Consider the following 22,931-nt stretch of genomic DNA (forward strand, 5'->3'; position numbering starts at 1 on the left):
AGTGCAAAGGAAGTTTTGTTGCTTAACCAGGAAACTGTAGTTTTACCTCTGAGTTTTTAGGGTCATGAAGGTTCAAAAAAATAATAAATCGGAGTCTCAGGCTGACTCTGGACCCCGGAGTCAGTAGCTTGAAGCAGCCCAACTAAATATTCACTTGCACTTATTAAGGAAAGAAATTAAGGACATTCTTCACTTCTTACTTTTTTCTCTTCTTCGCTGCAAGTTGTGAGACCATGACATGATTTTTCTCATAGTTTGTAAAATATACGATCTACTGCCAGGATACCTGTCCATGAACCTGGCTAAACTGGGAAACCCTGAGTTGAGTAGGTGATCAGCTGTGTGACTGCTTGATGTGAGGGTAAGTGTAGCTGGTCAGTGCTACAATTACTTAAAGACTTGATTTGTAATATGGGCTGTTGGCACGATGCTGTCAGTCGGATAGCTCATTGCTGTAATTAAGCGTAGCTGAACTCAGTGATGCGGTGCAGTTCTGGCCTGTCGCTTGCATCCACACCAACAGCCAGGGAGCAATCTTAAATAACCTTAGCAAGATGTTTTCAGGTAGCATGAAGAAGCACCAGCCCGCTGGAAGCGCCCACAAACCTGACATTTCTAGTCTTACAAAACTTCAGAAAATTAAGTCAGATGCCAAAAATCTGAGCTTTCCTGCGATTGGCTCCTAATGACTTTGTATGCTCAGTCACTGAATACAACTTTAAGTTTTTGTCAAACAGAATCTCCATTAGACTCAGAAATAGGGCTGCCACGATTAGTCGACTAGTCACGATTACGTCGACTATCAAAATCGTCGACGACTGATTTAATAGTCGACGCGTCGTTTGAAGCTTTGTAAGATCACAAAAGACGCAGGAATAATAGCAGGATTTAAGAGTGTAATAACGGACTGAAACAGAAGATGGCAGCATTGCATGTACAAGGATGTCAGCTACCGTTAAACCCCGAAGAAGAAGAAGAAGAAGAAGAAGCAGAAGCTGTGTCCCAGAATTCATAGCGCGGCCCAGCGCAGTTTCCAACAATGGCGGCAGCTAGTTAGTTTTAATGTTACTCTTATTATTCTTTCTGGGTCACAAAATAAACGTTTCACATATTTTCAGGCGAGAATGTAGCTGTGTAAACCTCAAATATCTGCTCAGTTTATCAGGACACCGCATATTTTCAAAAGCGCTCCGACGTTTTCGGAGACGTCTGTTACCCACTAGCTCGTTAGCGAGCCGGGGGCTAGGCTCACTAGCGCCGTGAGAACACCGGACTCCCCGCAAATCGTTTTCAAACCCACCGCCGTCTTTCGCTACTCAGGTTAAATATATATGAGTCACTTAGATAACTTAAAATGTTATTGTTTGGCTTTTTTTAGTATTTTATTTGTTCCTGAGTAAATCGGTTTGGCTGAGATTAAAGTTATAGTTTTTACACAGCTGAATAAACGTCAAGCAGACAGCTGATCATCAGAAGTGTGAGATGCTGGAGAATTTACTCCGGTGTCCTGTTATATTTTAGATAGCAAGGAGTTTATTAATCTTCACCGAAACAATCTGCAAATTTCATTAAAATTCAATAAACTATCATCTTGTCTTTATTTTTAGTTAGCACCTTAAAAGCTTAAAGCTGTAAGCTAATGATAGTTATATAAGAGCAGATGCTGCTGGTGCAATAAGCTGTGCGTTTTACGTCTAATGGATGATGATCTGATTAGTCGACTAATCGCAAAAATAATCGGTGACTAGTCGACTATCAAAATAATCGTTTGTGGCAGCCCTACTCAGAAACACACTACGTAACGTTCATTAGCTAATGACTTGTCAATATTTAACTGCAGCCTCCGCAGTAAGACAACAATAGACTCTATAAAAGATGAATTTTACCACACGAGTGTCACCGTGGCCACGGTCGACTCGTCTCCATTATGACGCTAACGAGACCATAACTGAGAAAGTGAACAAAGTGGTGCAACAAATAGGTCTGTAAGATTAAAAAGACCATAAACTCCATCACAAAAGCATTGACTGAGATTAATGGATCAAGCAGCGGGGCTATTTTCACGTACAGCAACGTGCTGCTGATCCCAGCACTGATCCTGCTGCTTGTTACACTGCAGAGTCCAGTTCAGTGCTTACAGGTGTTTGTACATGAGCCCAGAGTGAAGGACAAATGTGAAAATGTTCTCTGGTTCACATAAACCTGGAATCACATCTCGGATCATCAGCAGCCTAACAGCAGGGATTTCTTTGCTCTTTGTTGGCGTCGAGTCTTTTAGTTTTCCTTCTGACACCTCTTATATGGTAAATGGTCTGTATTTATATAGCGCTTTACTAGTCCCTGAGGACCCCAAGGCGCTTTACATATCCAGTCATCCTTCACACGCACATTCACACACTGGTGATGGCAGCTACATTGTAGCCACAGCCACCCTGGGGCGCACTGACAGAGGCGTGGCTGCCGGACACTGGCGCCACCGGGCCCTCTGACCACCACCAGTAGGCAACGGGTGAAGTGTCTTGCCCAAGGACACAACGACCGAGACTGTCCGAGCCGGGGCTTGAACCGGCAACCTTCCGATTACAAGGCGAACTCCCAACTCTTGAGCCACGATCGCCCCGCTCTTACTCCATTTTAGATCTATGCTGTGACTAACAAGAAAAGACAAGTAGGGTTATAAACATGTCTGATGGATGAAGAATGACATATTTAAATCCCACTGCTTTGTTTTTATAGATCTGTTTCAACGTTTTCTCTCAGTAATATTAGTTGAAGGCCAACATGTGGCACACGAGGCAGCTGTGCCCATGACCACAGATCAACACTGCAGTCGATTATGGAGACGCAGTGATTATAGCTGTGGACGCATGTTTAAGGATGTCATTTACACACACGCAGTGTTGGTTCGGTTAAATGTAAAACTGCAAACTCTGGTTTAGCTGAACTTAACATCCCAACATCAGACGCTGTTAGAGTTAAAGCACAGCAGGTAATAAAGAGTAACATGAAATGTGGCAAATGTCTTTTATTGAACCAGGTCCTCTCGAGCATTTTGTGGTTTCTTACATAATTGTTTGGCGTGAAGCCTCCCTGCACTCCGGTGTCATCATGGAAGTGCCAGAAAGCAGCATCAAACCAGTTTTCCTAATATTTTTACATGATTAGCTCAACGTTTGGAAAATGTGCTCCTTTGTTTTCTTGTTGTGATCTGATTGATGGCTACTCGTGTTATAACCGTTTGCACAGCGGCAGGAGATTTCTATTTAACGTTTGTTCACCTTTGTACATGAATATGAGGTCGATCTGTCCTCTTAATGTCAGACAAGCACATTTTCCAAATGTCTGAGCTGTTCAAAGTGCACGATGCCACTAACAAATGAAGAATCAAAGTTTTGCCTTCAAAATAAAATTCATGACAGATTTGTGCATTTAGCCTTTTAAAGAGTCTCAGTTCTTCATTCATAAAATGATCTTACAGGTAATTATGCAAAACAAAAGATGACGTGAATATACAATGTGGGACTGATTCGCTGTCCCTTAAAACACGTTTGAAAAACCAAATACAAAATGCATTCATTTCTTTTTTGTAGATTCTTGTAAGTTCTCAAAGCATGAGGAGAAAAATTGTGCTTCTACAGTAAAAACGTTGCATGCCATAAATGAAATTAAGGCTTAAAAATATAACTGAGAAGCTCGGTTTGTTACACGTTTTTGTGTTTTTGCCGTACCAAAAATAAACCTGTCACGCTTGCATCAGGTAAAAGTAACTGATGGTCTTCGCAAGTATTAAATATGAATGTAAAGGTTCATGCAGGCAAGGCTCATGCCTTCATATTTACACTGTTCAATGCAACTGTTGAAAGCACAGAAACCAGCATCAGCTGTGAAAACCTGTTTCTGACGATCTGTGGGCCACTGCCTCACATCTGAAATGCAAATGTTTGTGTACAGATTTGATGTGAGGCCCACATGGTTACATATGTGTGCATTAAAGGAGAAAATGAGCATTGGTTACATATAACGCACGCGTGTGCGGGACTACAGAACTGATGCCTTCATCCAATCTAAGCTCGAGAAGAGCAGACAGGAAGACCTGAGGCTGTCACTGCTGCCAAAGACGCATTCACAAAGCGCAGAGTTAAAGGTCTGAATACCTTTAAAGGCGAGAATCGAGTTCTTGATTTCCAACAAATCTAAAAAAAACAACTCTTACGTGTTTTTATTTCATCACAACTTATTAAAAACATTTATTCTTTGAAAAATCTTTATTTACTGTAATGGCTGGATTTCACTCTGGTAGCGTGACACAGACTGACAGTTAATGTGGACAATTTTGGGGATCACAGGAAGGAAAACATATCTTGCATCAATGTGATGAAATAAATTGGTGAAAGGATGGCCGTGTTGTCTTTTAATTCAGGTGCTACCTTACGTTCACGTTTGAAGATTAGACCACGTTTTGCACGTCCCGCTTTGTTTCACTGTTCTGCTGCAGTGAGGGAGTCTGTGTCATGTGACAAACTGTCCACGCACTTGCACAGAACAGATGTGCAATCAGGTCTTCTGAATTTAATGCAGGAGTTCCTGTTTTATTGCTTTGAGGATCAGGGGGCGTCTGCCTTGGATCTCCCGTCGCAGGATGTATTCACTAAACAGGGAGGAATCCACTCCGCCGCCACACGACCCTGTGATAAAGAAACCTTTCTGCTGTAGCCGTTCCAGCACCTGCAGTCAGACACAAACCAAATAACAGCAACAAAGAATGAGGCATAACGAGAAGATCCAGAGCAAAACATTTAGACGTGATCTCTGTCTCGCTGGAGTCAGGAATACTGAAGGAAGGTGGGACTTGTTCAGCATTTGATGGCGTTTCCACCCGGTTGTTCGCTACAAGAGTTGAACCTGTGAAGTGCATGCATTAAAAACACTCATTTTCACCATCATGCATACCAATAACTTTATCACACCTTTACCAAATACTCCCTGGTATCAATACTTACGCACCAGAGCACATAATAACCACCCCAATACACAAAGGCATTTAAACAGTTTAGAAATAGACTCTGAAATTGAAGCCTCTGCAGTAAAGTATGGTTTACGAGGCAGTGTAAGCTGCCTTCAACTCATCTGACCTGATTTCCTTGGGCAGCTCGTTAGATATTGTAGATATAGTCAGTATTTAATCAAAGCATCAAGTCTCTATGTGGAAAAGTAGGTAAAAGGGGATAAATAGCCCACTGGGTTACAGATGCTTGCTGCCACAGAAAGACACATTCCTGTGGAAGAAACCTGCAGGCTGGGGCGAAGTTCAGCTATTAATTAGTGCTTCAACCCTAATTATGATAATCACAGTAACTTACTGTAGATATCAGAACACACTAGTAGTGTTAACAGTACAGCTCTACAGGGGTTTGAATAATATCTAATAAACTCAGTTCGTGTAAATGGGGAGTCTTCTTCACACACTAAGGCTAATATGGCGCTCCACAGGGCTGTGTGCTGGAGCCACTGTGCTTTACACAATGGTAAATCCAGAATCCAATCTTTCCTGTGGTACCAACTCCCAGTTTGGATTTACTCTCTATGCGTTTATAACCAACACTGCATTTAATTATTAGCTGTTTTTAAACTCTGGCTCTCTTCAGTACAGTTTCTGGAGATGGCTGCCCCTCCCTGAGCCTGGTTGTTCCACAGAAGTTCATCCTGCCAGTGTCACCAAGCGCTTGCTCATACGGGGTCATCTGATTGTTAGGGTTTTTGCTCTATTATTGTTAGGCCTTTACCAGACCACGTGAAGTACCTCAATCCAACTGTTTTCAGGTCAGTCATGATGGCTAACTTTACTTTATAAACCTCCCGTAAACACTTAATGTCTGAGCTCTGTTTTTGTTCTTTCCCCTGACTTATTATGAAATGGTCAAATCATTGCATTTTCATTAGAAAGAGTGTTTGACACAAACCAGATGTTTTTGTGTTCAGTAAGTATGACAACAAAGGAAAGCAAGCAGCGAATCTGTGTCTTTCTGATTTACGGTTATTCTCTGCACTTCTTTTGTGTTTGCGTTTAAATGTGTTGCTAACAACATGTGAGCCTCAGGACCCAGGGTCACTCTCCATCTCAAGAAACCCATCAGCCTATCTGGCCTGAAACACAAACACTTCAGAAGTAGTCCATTAGTTCCCCTCTCTGAGCGTTTCCTCCTGAGGTGAACGCGGTGACATTATCTCAGTTTGCCCTCTGGAGGCTTCTGCTCTCTGTGCTGCTGGTCTGTCTTACTGAGATCTCCCCCGGGAGACAAAGGCAGACCTTCAGGTGATGAAATGTGTCACCCGCCTCAACACAGCGCTGTTACAAACCGACTGTCAGCATTCAGAGTATGCTAACATCACATAAAAACACATCAGGCTTTGATGGATGGTGGAAGGGTGGCATCTGCCAAAGACGGAGCTGACAGATAACAGGCGACGGCACATTTTAGAGTCCCAGATATCATCTTGACTCCTTTAGTTAAGCTGCAGCTTGAGACGGTGCATTGAACACAGCTATCACAGCGGCGGCTGTTTAGCTTGACTCTCTCACACTGGGTGTCTGGACGGTGAACTTCTAAATTCCAGGTCCCGTGTAACACGTCCATCTTTATGAAGGATGGACAGAAGCAACAGTCCAGACGCTGTGGTGTATAAACAACCTATGACAGGATGAATATAAGCTTTCATGTTGATTACGTCAAATTATGACCTTCCATCCGACATTGCAGCAGAAATCAAGGCTCATCAGAGCAGGCGATGTTTTTCAGTCTCCCATTGTCTAAAGTAGGTGAGCTGTACCACCAGTTTCCTGTTTTTAGCTGACAGCAGCAGCTGTGGGCTCTTGCTGCTGTAGCCCATCCGCTTCGAGGTCTGACATGTTGTGCATTCAGAAACACTCTCCTGCACACTTTGGTTGTAACAAGCTGTTATTCGAGTCCCTGTTTTCTTCCTGTCAGCTGTGGTCTGGTATTAACGAGGCATTTTGACTCAAAAACTGGATATTTTTGACTTTTCCAACCATTCCATGTAAGATGAGCAGTTTCTGGAACACTCTGAGCTGCCCGTCTGCCACCAACAACCACGATACTCTGTGAACTTCTGCAGGCTGTCTTGACTGTGTCTACATACTTAAATGCTTTGAGTTGCTCACTCCAGCATCTGACATGTTGAGAGAATATAAACCAGTGTGGCTCAGAGGATGTTATGTACCTGAACTGAGGTGAGGTGGCAGTAGCCGTTGAGCGGGAAGCGGAGCACGTGTGTGGGGTCCTGGTTCCAGCTGGCGTTCATAGAACTGTAGATGATATCAGTCACCTCAGGGAAAATCTCCTCCATCAGCGCCCGGGATGCACTCACACTGATCCTCTCACCGAGCTCCGGCGTCACGCGGACCACGACGCACTCGCAGTCTCGAGAAACGTCCCGGCGCTCCTGCTCAGCCCTCCAGCGCTCCAGCTCGGTCTTTAGAGGTGCCAGCTGGAAGAAAGTAGCCTCTTCGTAGAGCAGGGAGTACTCCTGCAAACACACACACAGCAGAAACAAGAAAACACTCTCAGAAGCATAAGTGCAGACTTACACAGGCCAAAAGAACACGCACAATGCACACAAATACACACACATGCAGATGAGTACACAACACCCACCAAAAAATGCAGAAAACTCCACGTTTTCTTGCAAAAAACAAAGTTTAAAAAATGCATTAACACATATAAACGCTCGTTCAGTACTTTAGTACTAAAGGTGTACTAAAGCCTTGGTAGCAGCTGCTCTGCTGCTAACACACTAACCGAAGGAAGACTCTCGTTTTCATTTATTCTATAAACAAATCACATACAAAACCTTCTGATTCATTTGAAAGCTGCTACAAGCCAATGAAGAAGTTTGCACACGCTGGCTGCAGGCAGTTTCTGTTTGGGCTGTCATAATTGTGATGAAGAATTAATGAAGAGAATGAATGTGTCTTTGGCACGGACTTGCTGCCTGTTTCTCGCCTGAAGTCTCACAATGTTGATAACAGGTAATTTCCCTGATGCAAACATTAAGCCACTGCTACTATAAATCCTTCCATGCATTAATCAGTTTTGAGATCTGGGGTCATTTTGCTGCCATAACATGTTGCCTTCCTAGAGTAATGGAACAAATACTCATTTATTTTACTGCAGTTTATCTATTGGTCATTTTTATGATGTTTGAGAGAATATGACAGAAAATACAGAAAAGGGCAACAGAGTCACTCAAAGAAGTCTCAGTACTGTAAGCGACAGGCTCGTGTGAGACTCTGACAGGGGTTCAAGTCTTTCTTTTGACATTTGTTTCCCTGCTTTAGGTCACGCAGCAGCAGCGGTGAACTGTGGAAGTACCTGATCAGGCACTCACTTTGAAGTCATCAGGCAGGAGGAGCTTGGAGGTTCGCAGGAAGTTGAGTATGTAGCGGAACATGTCCCCGTCCCGATCGATGAAGTAGTGCTGCTTTAGACTGTCCAACACGATGGGCTCTGTGCCGTCGAACAGACGCCCGATTCTGCCCAAAGAGAAGGAAACAGGTTTCTACACTCAGCTGTGGCTAAATTTAAATGTACATGTTGCAGCTAAATCATTTCCTAGCTCACTGAAGGGTAAATGCTAAGTTAATTTTAAAAAGTAGGTTCAAAGATGATCAAGTTTATTGTAACAGTGTACAGTGATCGAGATTATGAGGCTTTTTTAATCAAATCTTCGCTGTTTGATGAGTTGAGATATCTGCATTTTCCTTAATGTGTGGACAGCAGGCCACCTTTTCCCCATGAAGCAGGAAGTAGATCACCGCTGCCTGTTAAACTATTCACAGATTTAAACTTTCTGAACAAATAACTGAAAAGCAAACTCTTTCTATATTTTGCAGAGAAGCCATTAAAACCAACTCAATATACTAAAATTCTGTTTCCTGAATCATAGGAAAAATATCCATTTGTATTGAAATGTGATAATTAAGGTAGCAGATATTCAAAATAATCAGTAATGTTGAACTAATTTGTTGATTAAGAGCTTTTGATATTGAGGTGTTGAGGTGGATTACAGCCTTAGCTTTACTCATACGTCCACCAGCCATCCTGTGTATTTTAATGGGGGGAATGTACTTTAAAAGCTTGGATGTGTGCCTCACCTTGACTCGGGGTACCTGGTGAGTGTGGGCAGGCTGCTGGTGTACATGTGTCCTCCTACATCAATGTGGACTGGTGCGTTGGTTTTGGTGAGCTGAGCTGGTGCTGGGATTCCCGTGGTACACGGGGGAGACATCGGAGACCAAGAAGCCAGCTTCTGACTCGACATGCTGCTGCAGCTGCCGCTGCTACGTCTGTCCTGGGACACAAATACACGCTGCAGTGATGGTGGTGCCAGTATATGAAAAAAAGACCAAACATAGCCATGAATATCTCCACATCCATGGACATAGGTTATCTTTACAGTTAATACATTGGAACATATTTATCACCAAGTCATGGAACTGCTATGTGTCTGTTTAAACAACAATTTAGCAACAAGGCAGCAACAAGGCAGCAACAAGGCAGCCTGCTATCAGTTTGGATCAAGTTTTCGTTTACGTGCAATCTGTGATAAATCAAAATGATTGAGGAGAGGCAGGAAATATAGCAAAGAGGGGAGATTTGTCCCCTTCAGCACACTCATTTTCATCGCCGCCCACGAGTTATGTATTAACTTGCGACCGCTTGCAGAGCAAATGTAACTGATTGCAACATGTTGGCAATCTGTGTTTATAAATTATGCAGCAATTATTTGCAAACCTCTCTCTGCCACCGAGCTGGACAGGCTGGAGACAACAAGGCGAACTGCACAACCACCTCTGCAACCCAAAGTGCAGCACCCTCAACCTTTATGTGAACAGCTGGTTGCTGCAGGTTAAACTAGAGAAATCTCTGCGTGTTGTCATGAAGTCATGCTCCATAATAAATGCATCTATCTGCAGCTCCTGAAAGATGTTTTGCGCTTGAAGCCAAACTGGGTCTCGTCGATGTTTGTATAAAAACCTGCAAGCAGGCTGGCAAACCTGACCTGAACAGTTTTACAGAGGAGCTGGTTGCTTAGAACAGTTCCTGCCAGGCAGACTCGGGACTGTCAGGTAAAGCCAGGAGCCTGACAGGAAGCTAAGAAGCACAAGGACATCCTGTCAGGCTCACAGATACGGCTCGGTCAGAGCTATTCCTGACTGCCTTGTAGGCTACGTTATAGTGCCAGGTGTCTGGCACGAAACAAATCATTAAGCTCTGAAAGAAACAATTGGCAGCCTGGTAGGAGGCCAGTGGCTGACAGGCTGGGAACACACGTCCTCTGGGCTTTCACTCTGCTCTTCTAGACTGATCCGCCGTTTCCTTTCATTCTGTTCCAACGGCTCCTTTCAAACCTGTTCTGCTCCAAACGATGGTGTTCATGTCAGTTCAACTACACTGAACACTAAATGTGAATGGTCTGCAGTGAGGATATGCCCTGAACATTTGCTGTTACTGGCTACATAAGCTGTAGCACTGTGCCAGTTTATATGTTATGATAATATGGAGCAATTCTACAATAAGGGCTACAGATGAATATGTAAGGGATTAACTTGCTAAGTAATCAACGACCGGCACTGCTAAAGAAAACAGCAGTGTAAGAGTGTAAGCAGCGGTTTAAGCAGAGATAAGCAGACCTTCCTCTTCCTGCCAGTGCTTCCAGCTCTCTGAAGAGGACACTGAGGTGTTTCCAAGCCAGACAGTAGACAAACTCTTCTCTGGCTTGTTCTGGGGCTTTCCCAGGGTCTCCTTACAGAAGAGCATACAGGAACCTCCTCATCTAGACGGCATCCAAGAGGCATCTTAGATAAATCCCCAAAACACCTCAGCTGGTAGTTTTTAATGTGGAGGACGAGTCTCTCTACTCCGAGCTCCTCCTGAATGACTCGGTGCCGTTAAAGGATTTCTGCTGTGACCTTTCACATTCCTGCCTCGTCTCCCTTGACCTTAATTTTATAACCTCAGAGAGCGCAAACAGTTCAACTGTCTAATTCATAATTTTAACATTTTGCTTAATTCTTTGCTTGTATGTACATATGACATATGATCAAATTACATATGAATAAATATCAGAGTAAGCACCATGAAGGGCAAACAAACAGCTGAGACACCGGCCTCACACGATGTATAGCAGGTACAGATTATCACATCTATATAATCCATGTGTGCGTGTGTGTGCGTGTGTGTGCGTGTTGTGACTGCCCAACAAGCAGTCTGTACCCTGCAGCTATGGCACTAATGCATGGTGGATAAATTCATCAGCAGGTATAGTTACCCATGGCAACAGAGGGACACTCCCAAAGATAAATCACTGCTTCTCCTCACATGATTGGGCCACATGGACAACACAGTTTCCTACAGGGTGAGATTCTGTAATTCTGCATTATGTTTACGTCAGAGCAACTTAAGTAACAAAAATATAAAAATGTACAATCAGATCATTTTTTATCCACTTACTACTGATTTAAAAACAAACAAATGCATGTACATCTGGGGGAACTGAACTGAAGAAGCTTTTTGGGTGAGAGGAGAAACATCTTCAAGCAACTTAAACGAGTCCAGACGCTTTTCTTTCCAAGCTCCTTAGACTACGATGACCTGCATGACTGAGAACCTTCACAGACAAATGCATGTACATATTTCTGTGCAGCCCTTAGTGATAAACATTTGTGACTACAAAGTAATGATTTTCCCTCGTACCAAGCACTAGAGCTGATGTTGTGCAAATGGTTTTATATGTTTGTAATTCAGAATAAAGGGTGCACAAACTCTGGTACAGGACTTTAAGCTAAATTCTACTTTCATTATTTCACTGAAAAACTGAGCACGTGTAATGTTTTGGTATCCAATTACAACCTAGATCTAAAGAACTGAACGCTTAATTAGGCTTCCAGGTTAGTGTTTGTAGGTCTTTATGTGCATCGATTTTCACACTGTGGCACCACTGAAGTAAACTACATGATTACAGATGTTTTATGTCATGTTCAAGATTATACGACGTGAAAATAACACAAAAGTGATGAATTGCTTTGTAAATGAAGGGTGCAATGGTTCGGCAACTGTATTTTGTTTTTATTTATTTCTCTGTATTTATTAGGCTGATCTGATCCCAGATGTCCCTGTAACAGGAAGTTCACCCTGATACTGATGTACTTCTTAAAGGCATCACGTTGTATTTGCCCGAGAAGAGAAATAAAGTCAGAGTGCTTACTAAGGTAGCCAACTCGAATAGGTATGCTTTTCCTGAGCGTCTGTTTATTTTAATTTTACTTTAAGCCCCTAATAAAGCAGTTCAAATAAAGTTTTTCATAGATTACAGCCCACCTTAAACACCTACTAGTTTAATATTTTATTGCGCTCTTAACTAACTCTCCTCCTAAAGATGGGCGTCACATCGGTACGGGACTGACTGGCTGTCGGGTTTAACACGGGAGGCTTGAAGCTCCAACAGATGAAAACGGACCAACATGTTCCGGGTTACCTCTGTGGGCACAGGGGACCGGGCGCCGGACTGTGCGAGACGGGACTCCGTGGCTGTGGCAGGCACCGACTCTCTCTCATTCGGCTCCGCGGGCGACTCGGCGCGCGTCCCGGGGCGCACACAGCGCTTCTTGGCAGAGGGAGCTCCCGGGTCGTCCTCGTTGCTCTCCCTCCTCGCTGCTGCTGCTGCTGCTGCTGATGTAGGCGATGTGTTCGACGTCTCTGCTTCTGTGCTTTGCTGCTGATTCAGATCCGCAGCGTCGCTGACCCTGCGCAGGTACGGGATCACGAGCTGGAGGTGGGACTGCGCGTGACCATTGACCGTTTCCGAGGCAACGTAAAGCGTCGTCGAGGGCTTGAAGCCCGCGGCCCCCACGATGCTGTTGAGGGTTGCTATGGAGACGGCACCGATGCAGTGGTTGGTGTAGGTTTTCGAGAGCTTGGCAGCGCGCGACAACATCTGCATTCTCGTGCCCAACAGGTTCTTCCCGATGGCTTTGTTCTCGTACCACGTCACGTCGCTCGCGCAGCAGTGGTCCCGGGGCCGCTGGAAGAACGCCCTGCACAGCGGGTTCCGTTTGGACACGTACCGGACGAAGCTGGCGTACGGACACTGCTCCGTGCCCGTCTCGTACATGCGCGGCAGCGTGTCCTCGTCTGCGTCCGGGCGCTTCTTGGTCCAGGCGGCGGAGCGGGACTTGTGATAGGGTCCGAGAGCTTTAAAATACACAAACTTTCTTCCGTCCTCGTCCACGGCCAGGCCGAACGAGTCCTCCTCCAGCTCCCGCTGGTTCTCTCTTCCCCTGGTGCAGAAATACATGCAGGTCTCAAACCAGACTTTGTTCAGAAGCCCAAACGGGGTGTCGGTGTTGAACACAGAGGACTCGTACAGTTTCCGCAGGTCCGAGCGCGTGATGGCTTGTTTCTGCACCACCGGACCGGCACCCTGCTCCTCCAGCCTCCGTATGACCGCGGCCAGGGTCAGGTTGGCGCTGCGCAGCTCTGGGTCCTTGGTGAGGTCCAAGGTGCGGCAGTAGGGCGGCTCGTTCAAGTACCGATTGAGAGAGCTCCGGATGCTGATGAGGGAGGACTTGCTGTACAGTTGTCCACTTTTGGAGCGCGCCTCGGCGTAAAAGGAGCGCAGCACAGCGCAGAGCGCATCCTTGTCCAGAGTTTCAAAGTCTGGACTTTGGGCTTTCTCGCTGAGGTACTCCCTGAAGATCCTCACGGCGTACCTGGTGGCCAGGCGGGTGTTCTCGCTCAGCTTGTTTCGCTCTGACCGCTGAAGTTCTCCCTCCGGGTGAGACTCGCGCCCGGAGGGGATGCTGCTGCCGAGTGGGTCCGCCTCCCCCTCCTCCCTTCGGTCCATACTCCGCATAACGACCGCTTGTGTCTGCGCGGCGGAACCGCTGGAGTCCAGCACTGTGCTCCCTGACTCCCACTCCACTCCATCTCTGTCGGACTCCTCGTCCTCCTCCTCCCCGGTGATCTGGACCTCCTGAATCTCATCTTCATCTTCCTCCTCCTCCTCCTCCTCCTCATCCCTGCTCCTCTCGGGGCAGCTCATCTGCTCCTGCTCCGTGTCTCCGCTGCCAGGCATTCTCGCCATATTGCGGTCTGTGAAGCAGTCCTCCGGCAGCGCGCATGCGCTATATTGGACCGCAGCGCTGAAAGCCTTTTGTGTTTAAGTGACCTTCAGCCGTGCACGCGTTTTTTAAGGTACGGGGAGCGAGCGCAGCGGGAGGGTAAATTTGGAGGCGCGCTCCCTGCCAGAAAGGCTGCAGTATTGGACTGAATATTGGACCAGCAGCACGAGCACTGATGAGGAAAATGGCAAGACTGCAGTAGTGCCACCGCCAGTATCCAAATATCTTTTTACTTTAGAAGCAGTTTGATACTTAACCGGAAAATTAACGGAAGGCAGCCAAGAATGAAAGAAAAGCAACAATAAATATCACGCAGCTTGTTTTAGTTACGTACACGCGTGGATAGCTTAGGTGCTCGTGTGTTTGCTGCACCAGTCACAGAGTCCAGTTGGTGCCTTATAAAAAGAAAGTAAGGTCGTGATACAAGCACGTGAAACAAGCAAAAATGCACATGATGTAGTCCAGTGGAGTTAACACGGTTAAAAAGAAACCCAGAACTGCAGCTCAGTGAAAATTCAATATCATTTGTGTATTTTTATTGTTGCAATGTAGAGAACATCCAGGTATATCTGTGACATGAAAGGTCAGAGGCTCTTTCTTGCTTTGGACCACCAATGCACGCAACATTAAGGCAGGAAGGGGCGATGCACGCAGATGGGTGTCAAAATATTCAATCAGAGGTAATCACAATTTAGAAAACGTGGCACATGACTCACGTGGGGAAAGTGGACATCAGCAGTAGTTGGAAAAGCCCATGTTGTTTATGTTTTGTATTTTAGGGAACTTGCACCCCTAAAGTTTATCATTTCAACTACAGAAGCCTTGCATTGTAATATAATGGGGTTGCCTAAGCTTATCATTTCAACTGCTGAAAAATAAAATTACTGTTACTGTGATTGTAATAAAGTGGCATCAACACAAGGGATAGGAAGCAGTACAGACAGGAGAACGGAGCAGCAAATTTATCAACAACAATACAGAGACCCATCTTTAAGCCACAGAAACTGTAGAACTGAGCTAATAAATCAAACTGATCTGAGCATTTCTTGAATATGTGCACTGGGATTTTTGTGCTTTTTGCATGAACAACATTGGTAATTGTTGAGGGACATTCGGATCTAAAAGAGAAGCACCTGGACCTTTGGGCCTTTCATTCATATCATTATGTTCAGTGGTTGCAAACTGTATGGATTACAGGCTGTGTTGCTGCTACTGTTAAAGTCATGTTCATATTTTAAAACGATGTTGATCGAACACAGACTGAAAAAAAAATCCTGTTTGTGAAACCTCAAGGTGAGCTTAGAAACTCTGGACATATGCTTCAGAAACTGAGGGACGCTGCGTGCTCAGTGTGGTAGTGACGTGACAAACGTGTATAAAATTGACTAAATAAACATGTATTCAAAATGACTTGAAAATATTGAGGCCATAAACTCATCAGGAAAGTGTTTATTGAGGTCACAAATGAAGTGAGCAGTAGGATCATTTTCTCATACTTTTATACAATTTGACTCTTTTGTTGGGTGAAGGCATGTCATGGTTGTGGCTGTGTGCAGCGCTCACAGAGGCAGGATTGAACTCAAAACACAGCTTTATTGCTGGACAGAAAAACCATACAAACTAAACCGGAAACTATAACATATTGCACAGAGAAACACACGGCCATGAATGCGGGAGAACACGACACAGAACTGAGGGAGACGCAGACATAAATACACAGAGGGTTAACGAGGGAAGTGGGAGCACACGGGGAACACAGCTGACACAGATAATCATAACAAGACACGGCAGGAGTAACGCAACACTGACGGGAGACTGTCAAAGTAAAACAGGAAGTACACAGAGGTTCAGACAGGAGGAGAGAGAGAGAGCACAGACATAATGGGCTGGGGAACACATGGAATAAAACTCAAGGAGAGACGAGGGCTCACAGATACACAGAGGGTAATCAAATAAGGAGTAGCTTAACAGAACCCAGGAACCACGGCATAAATAAAGAACAAAATACAAAACACACGAAAACTAAGAATACTGGGCCAACGTGGCGCAGGACCATGACAAGGCAACCCCATTATATTACAATGCAAGGCGTCTGTAGTTTTTTTTAAATGAGAGTTACCTCCTCCTCTTCCTCACAGTTAGAAGAATTGATGCACTGCATGCATGCACAACTCTACAACATATTGTCCTTTAATGTGATGGCGGCCTGTTTCAGCAAATCAGCCGACACAGGTGCTGAGGTGAGGATATATTCTTAAACCTAACCAACAGCTTTAGTGCCCAAACCAACACAGAGGCTGAAAATAAAAGTAAAATATAAAAATACAAGTAGCGGTCCCTGAAATCTGTCTTCTGGGTAAAAGTGGTGGTTTTTCGCTGTCTGTGTGTTAATGCAGCTCTTTTACATTTCTTATTGTTGCAACATGTTAACGTACATTTTATAAATTAAGCCATTAAGTGCATTAAATGTCAGTACCAAGAGCCAGAGGTAACCTTGAAGTCCCCCAACCTAAAAGGAAGTATTGTACTGAATTAATGCATTTGCACTTTAACATGTCCCACTTATCATTATGAACCATTTGACCCAAAAGGATTTAGGTGAAATTGCTTTAGTTTGCAGTCATAGTAACCCTACCACACACCTACCATCGCTCTGCTTGTTTATTTGCATTTTTTCTGGGCTCGTTGATGGAAGAATGCAGCATTGATCTTTTCGTCTCAGACTCCCTTTCTGATGCACAGTTATGTTAGCAGTTATTTTAGCAGCTTCTTAATATAGCATCCCATCATGCTCTATGCCTGCTCCGAGCTAAGAGCACTGGTTCCTCCCCTGGGCAAACATGACCTTGATATACAGTCTGCACCCCATGTACTGCTCTCATTACTGTTGGGATTACATCAAATTATTATCTCATATTAAACTACAGAGCTTGCTGCTCCTGTGACAGAAAGAGTGGCGGCGATCATAAAATATTCTTTAGAGTGTAATCGAAAAAACAAAACTTTGAATTCATTCAAATTCCCATGAAAATGTGTGTCAACAATATTACAAAACACAACTGCACATCGACCACGCAAACAAAGCGCTTCATTTTTAATCAACAAATCATTGTAAAGTCCACTCACTGTGAACTCCAGTGAGTGGACTTTACAGTGTATAATTCAACTTAATCGTGCGGTGTGTGGGATTACCATAAACCACACAACTCACACAAGCTACCGTTGAAATAACTGTTTCCCTACAACTACTCACAACATCACAGTCTTTGAAATGAAGAGACAGCTCATTTAGCAGGATAAATCATGTTGTCCCTGACTGATTGGCAAGTGGTTGCTGGCTGTCACCAGGTGATATCAGTTGCAAAGAGGCTGATGTGGTTGCTGCAGTTGCCTGTTATTTGGATGAAAGCCTCCAACTTGTCTGCAAACACTTGCCATTTGCTCTTCAATCGGTAATGAAACTCGTGTGACATAAACCGCAAACTGAGAACACTGGCCTTCTACGTAAATGTTGTTCTGTAACCAACACATTTCAAAAGACGCTGTTTTTACTTTAAGGCCAAACACTCTGTGCTTCTGGTTTGGGTCGTACTTCTTACACTTCCACTGGATAAATACAAAAACCTGCTAATGATCTGATCAGTTCCAAAGAGATTTTGGGTGCCGCACTGTATATTTATCTTTGCAACCAATTTCAAGCTAGCAACTGCTGGCAATCTCCAGCAACCACTCTCCAAAAGTGTGCACACTTTTCCCCATCGTCAGGTGGTCACTGAGCAGTCTCTAGGTTTGTTTAATTTGGGGTTTAGCAATTGATTTCCCAGCTAATGCCACAAACCGTTTAGGAACTGGTCTCTAGGCCTAAATAATCAGCTCCCTAATCGTCAGCCTTTTAAATTCAGCAGTTAGCATTCTTGCATTTGGAAATAGATTGTGTATCAATAATAATGACAATCTTTAATGACAATTATTTTTTTTAGTGAAGTGCTAATGCTACTAATGCTAGCTAGTTATAAACTTTACACAAACTCATTCTTGTCTGTTAGTTGATAATTATTGTTAATCAGATACTTATTGTTATTAAGTAACAAATTAAAAGAACAAACAAAAAAGCAGATATATCAGATTCCTATTATTATATTATACAAGTTAAATTGAGTAAATATAAAATGTGCTTTTGAAATGATGATTTAATGTATTAAGTGAAGAAAGCTAAAACGTACATGAGTAGAACAGTAGTGGCCCTCTCTTGTTAACTCAACTGTGATCACATTTTGTTGGAAAGCCAAGTTTAGTTTCAGTAGCCACACTCAGGCCACTGCCAGACCCGTTACTGTCTGTCAGACAAAGTAAAGATGCCTAAATAGGTTTAATAAACCAACAAATCTCATCAGGACCCAAAGAAACTCAAGAAACAGTCATTGAGATATTTCGGTCTGGAGAGGATTTCATTTAGAATGAGGCTTCAACAACGCATCCAGGAAGTCACAAAAAGAAGCCAGAAATGATCTCATGAGCTGCAGCCCTCACTCTCTTCAGTTATGATCAGTGTTCATGATTCAACAACAAGAAAGACGATCAGCATCCACTAAAGTGTTCCAAGGAGAAAACCCTGCTGGACACAAAGAGCACAAAGGCTCGTCTCACAAATGCAAAAAACATCTTGATGATCCCCAAGACTTTTGGGGACTAATGAGACAACAGCAACAAGTTTACATCGGGCATAAAATGAAAGCAGCACTTCATAAAAAGAACATCATACCAGCAGTGAGACATGTGGCAGTGTGATGGCCTGTTTGACTTCTTCAGGACCTGAACGATTTGACATAATTGATGGAACTACGAAATCTCTGTACCAGAAAATCCAGAAGGAAAATATTCAGCTGCTAATATTCAGCTGGGTGAACTGATGCTCAAGTGCACTTGAGTGATGCAGCAAGGCCATGTCCTAAAACATACCAGCAAGTCCTCTGATTGGCTCAACAAGCAAACTTAAGGTTTTAGGATGGCCTAGTCTCGAATCCAATTTAGATGATTTAGCATGACCTTAAACTTGGAAACCCACAGCATCTGCTGAATGAACACAAAGGAGGTCTGGAAGACTCACTGGCAGTTAATGCCATCAAAGGTGGCTCAACCAGTTACTGGGTTTAGGGGGCAATTCCTTTCAGGGCAGTGTAGGTTTTAATCGCTTTCATTTAAAAACGTCTTTTCTGTATTTACTCAGGTTATCTTGTTTAATATTAAAATTTGCTTGATTATCTGAAACATGTCAGTGGGACAAATATTCAAAAGGAGCAAATACTTTTTCACAGCACTTTAAAACACCCCAATTTATTATTGTGAAAACATAATTAAATTTTGATTAAATATTGCAAGAAATATCGCAGAGGTCTTTATTGTTTTACTTTGCATATTCTGCATAATTCAGTAATTTTATTATAGTAGGGACAAAAAGTCATGTAACAGCTGCAAGTGGAGCGGATTGGTGTGTTTTACATCTCTGTGCCCAGGGGCCCACTGTCTCATTATCTCGCCCTGTGCTAAAGCAGTTGGATATAAAACAGATGCTTAATTCCAAGATGTAGACGGGTGGGGGCTTCATGTAGGAAAAGAAATGTCTGTTGTAAACATGGTTGTGTAAATGCAGCTAACAATAAATGCGCCTGTCCATGCACACCACAGTGAAACGACTGCGTGCCAGCGTCGCTGCAAAGCAGAAATCATTTCACCTGTTTTATCCATTATGTGATATATAGGCAATGTTTTTAAACAGCTCTAAAGAAGCGTCAGCCTCTACTGCTGCGGCAGTGGCATTTGTCAGTGTGTTTGTGCTCTGGGGCATGTCACCAGGAAGCCGGAGACACTTCACAGGCATGAGGCGCCCCCGCATTTTAATTCTTGTTAGGCAAGCCCACTTTAGACCTTGCTACTCAATTAGCAATTAGCCAGCCTTTTAAGTGGAGACCTTTGCTGTGGTGTGTGATTCTGGCCTGATTTGTATGCAGTTTGTGCAGACGCTGATAAGAGCACCCGCAGTACATGCGCAGGTTTTTTTTAATGTAATTTTGTGATGATTTGCATGCCAGGACTGCTGCAGGGAGAGGGGAAATAACATGGCCCGTCTTCAAAGGGAGATCTGTGCACCAAGCACAGCAAAATGTGTAGGACTGCGCTTTTTTTGTCCAGGCAGGTAATTTGCTCCCTGACTAATCTGCAGAGATAGGGAGAAGTTCAGAAAAAGCACTTACACAAAGAGCAAGCTGTAGCTCCGAGGCTTGTCAAACACCTGAAGAAATTAACACCGAGGTGTAATAGCTGGAACAGACAAGCATCAGCACAAACCTCCGAGGTAATGAGAGGATGTGTGTGAACATGTCTGCCTTTACCAGTATACACACAGCAGTGTATTGATGTATATATGAGAGCGCATATGTGCCCGGAGATAATTAATTTGTGGTGCGATACGAGACACAAGACTGTTTCTGTTTGTTTGTGTTGGATGAGGAAGCAGAGTGTAGGTGGAGGTTGGATGGAGCTAAAACTGAAGTAGAAACTGCACTACAAGTTTTTTTATTTCTTTATTCAGTTTATATATTTCTACATTAATCAGGTGGTTCAGTTTAAGTCTCCCTCTGGTCAGTGATTGGTCAAAATGTTTTACTAACTAGCAACTGCATAACAACGCTTCTGACCTCTTTAATGTTCAAGTCTGATCTTTATCTTATGAATATTTTTTGTAAATACGAGTTAGAACTTTAGAAAAATGTTTAAAACTTTTCCAAATGAACTCAAAGCCATAAGCAGAAAGCAAAGAAACTGTTACTTATTATGTTTATGTTCTTATGTCAGTGTTGTTATAAAGAGATATTAACTGCAGAGGGATGAGAGCTTAATGTAACACCATTTTATACCACAAGATTATGCAGCGTGTAAATGTGAACAGTTTCACGCAGGAACATATTTACAGTGGGAGTTTGGAAAATGTAATTTGGGTCAAATGACCCGGGACCATAGAAAAACAAAGGCTCTTAAAAAAAGTCAAAAGTCTAGCAACACAACTTGGTGAAAATGCAGACTGTGATTATATCCAGAGATGGGTAATCCGATTACTTTTTCGAGTAACGAGTAAAGTAAGGGATTACTATTGCAAAAACGGTAATTAGATTACCGTTACTTTCCCGTAGGAACGTTGTGTTACTGTGTTACTAAAACCGTGATTTTTTGCGAGAATGTCTCATGACAGTGACGTAAGCGAGTGCGACGTTAGTGACAACAGCTGTGTGCAGATCAACAGTGGATCATATATCGAGTGCAGAGAGAGTATGAGCGTGCAGCGTTTAAAGCGTGGAAGTACTGACCTTACTTTGAGTTTGATTCCATAAAAAGTGACAAAAACATTAGTGTCCGCTGTGCGTGGGAAGAAAACTTCTTTTTACAGCGAAAAAACCCCTAAACTTCCAACAAGCACCGAGTAGCTACGACGTAATGGGAAACTCACAGAGAAACTCACGGATTCTTCAACTGACCGCGGCACACCTGCACCAGGGTAAACCTCCGCCTGCCCCACTCCTGCTTTACAGGTGAAAATAGAGCAACAGGACCGCTGAGTCTTTGACTTTATTTATTTTCTGCTGTGTTTTACTTGCATCTATTTGAAAGACTGAGTGTAAACACACAAAATATTTTATTTTATGTGCTGGAATGTGCAGAAAATAGGTTTCAATGTTAAACTAATTTCTTCCAGTCAGAGAATGTTGCAGATAATTAAATGTTTGCTTGATGCATAAAGTTAAAAGATTAAAACTAATAAAACAAGTTTTAAAAAGAGACTTTTCCATTTGATTACATTTGTATGATGGATTATGCAGAAAAAGTAGAATTGGGCTGAAAGATCTATCGCTTTATCACCTCTTCAGGTTGTAAATCGTGTTTTTAAAAAGTAACTAAGTAACTAAGTAATTAATTACTTTTGAAAATAAGTAATCAGTAAAGTAACGGGATTACTTTTTTGGGGAAGTAATCGGTAATTAGTTACTGATTACTTTTTTCAAGTAACTTGACCAACACTGGTGGAGTTTGTGTGAGTTCTCCCCGGGTACTCCGGCTTCCTCCCACAGTCATGCAGTTAGTGGGGATAGGTTAATTGGAAACACGTGAATGGTTGTGTCTGTGTGTATGTTACCCCTGTGACGGACTGGCGACCTGTCCAGGGTGTAGCCCGCCTCTCGCCCTAACACAGCTGGGATAGGCTCCCGCCACCCTGAAAAGGAGAAGCGGATGGATGGATGGACAGTGCTTGAAGATGTCACATCTTTCACTTGTCAAAGAAAGATGTTAAATACAAGAACATGTAGGTTTTTAAAAAGTTTTAACAGCTTCTCAGACTGATGTGTAAAAATTAATTCCATTAATTAAATGAGTGACTTTAATTTGTATCAGCGACAGAACTCAGCCTCTCATTCAGTTACAGACAGCGAGGCTGGCAGTGATATTTCAAACTGCGTCCTTGTTCTTTGTGCTGTGAATAGCTCCAGGTTTGTGCATCTATAAGCATGCACTGCAAGCTCGTGCTTTGTCTTAAATGAATGTCTGATATATTATTAATAACCTGACAAACTACTGAGTGGCCTGAGGCAGCGCATCCAAATATAAGCTGAGCCAAACAGAAAACACACAAACACTGAAGCGGGGGTAAAGTAGTGCATGTGTGTATTTTTGTAACTAATTT

The 22,931-nt window shown here is 43.3% G+C and overlaps 1 protein-coding gene across 3 annotated transcripts; it reads right to left on the reverse strand.

Moving 5' to 3' along the window:
* Positions 1 to 3,010: 3,010 nt before the first annotated feature.
* LOC146558968 (uncharacterized) lies at positions 3,011 to 14,417 on the reverse strand. Of its 3 annotated transcripts, none has more exons than XM_085247412.1 (5): positions 12,556 to 14,417; positions 9,173 to 9,369; positions 8,407 to 8,551; positions 7,240 to 7,545; positions 3,011 to 4,725 (listed from the first exon to the last, which is right to left on the reverse strand). In XM_085247412.1, the coding sequence occupies exons 1-5, from the start codon at positions 14,161 to 14,163 to the stop codon at positions 4,570 to 4,572; spliced, it is 2,412 nt and encodes an 803-aa protein (XP_085103538.1). In that variant the 5' UTR covers positions 14,164 to 14,417; the 3' UTR covers positions 3,011 to 4,569. The 3 variants fall into 3 exon arrangements, with proteins under 3 accessions (XP_085103538.1, XP_085103537.1, XP_085103539.1); XM_085247411.1 differs by having other exon boundaries at positions 9,173 to 9,387; XM_085247413.1 differs by lacking the exon at positions 3,011 to 4,725 and having other exon boundaries at positions 7,419 to 7,545; positions 8,391 to 8,551; positions 9,173 to 9,387.
* Between the last annotated feature and the right edge of the window lie 8,514 nt (positions 14,418 to 22,931).

This window comes from Mchenga conophoros, linkage group LG15 (genome assembly GCF_057382185.1).
Source record: "Mchenga conophoros isolate Kocher_MC1m ecotype Shallow Benthic linkage group LG15, M_conophoros_male_GT1.1, whole genome shotgun sequence".
Taxonomy (NCBI): Eukaryota; Metazoa; Chordata; class Actinopteri; order Cichliformes; family Cichlidae; genus Mchenga; species Mchenga conophoros.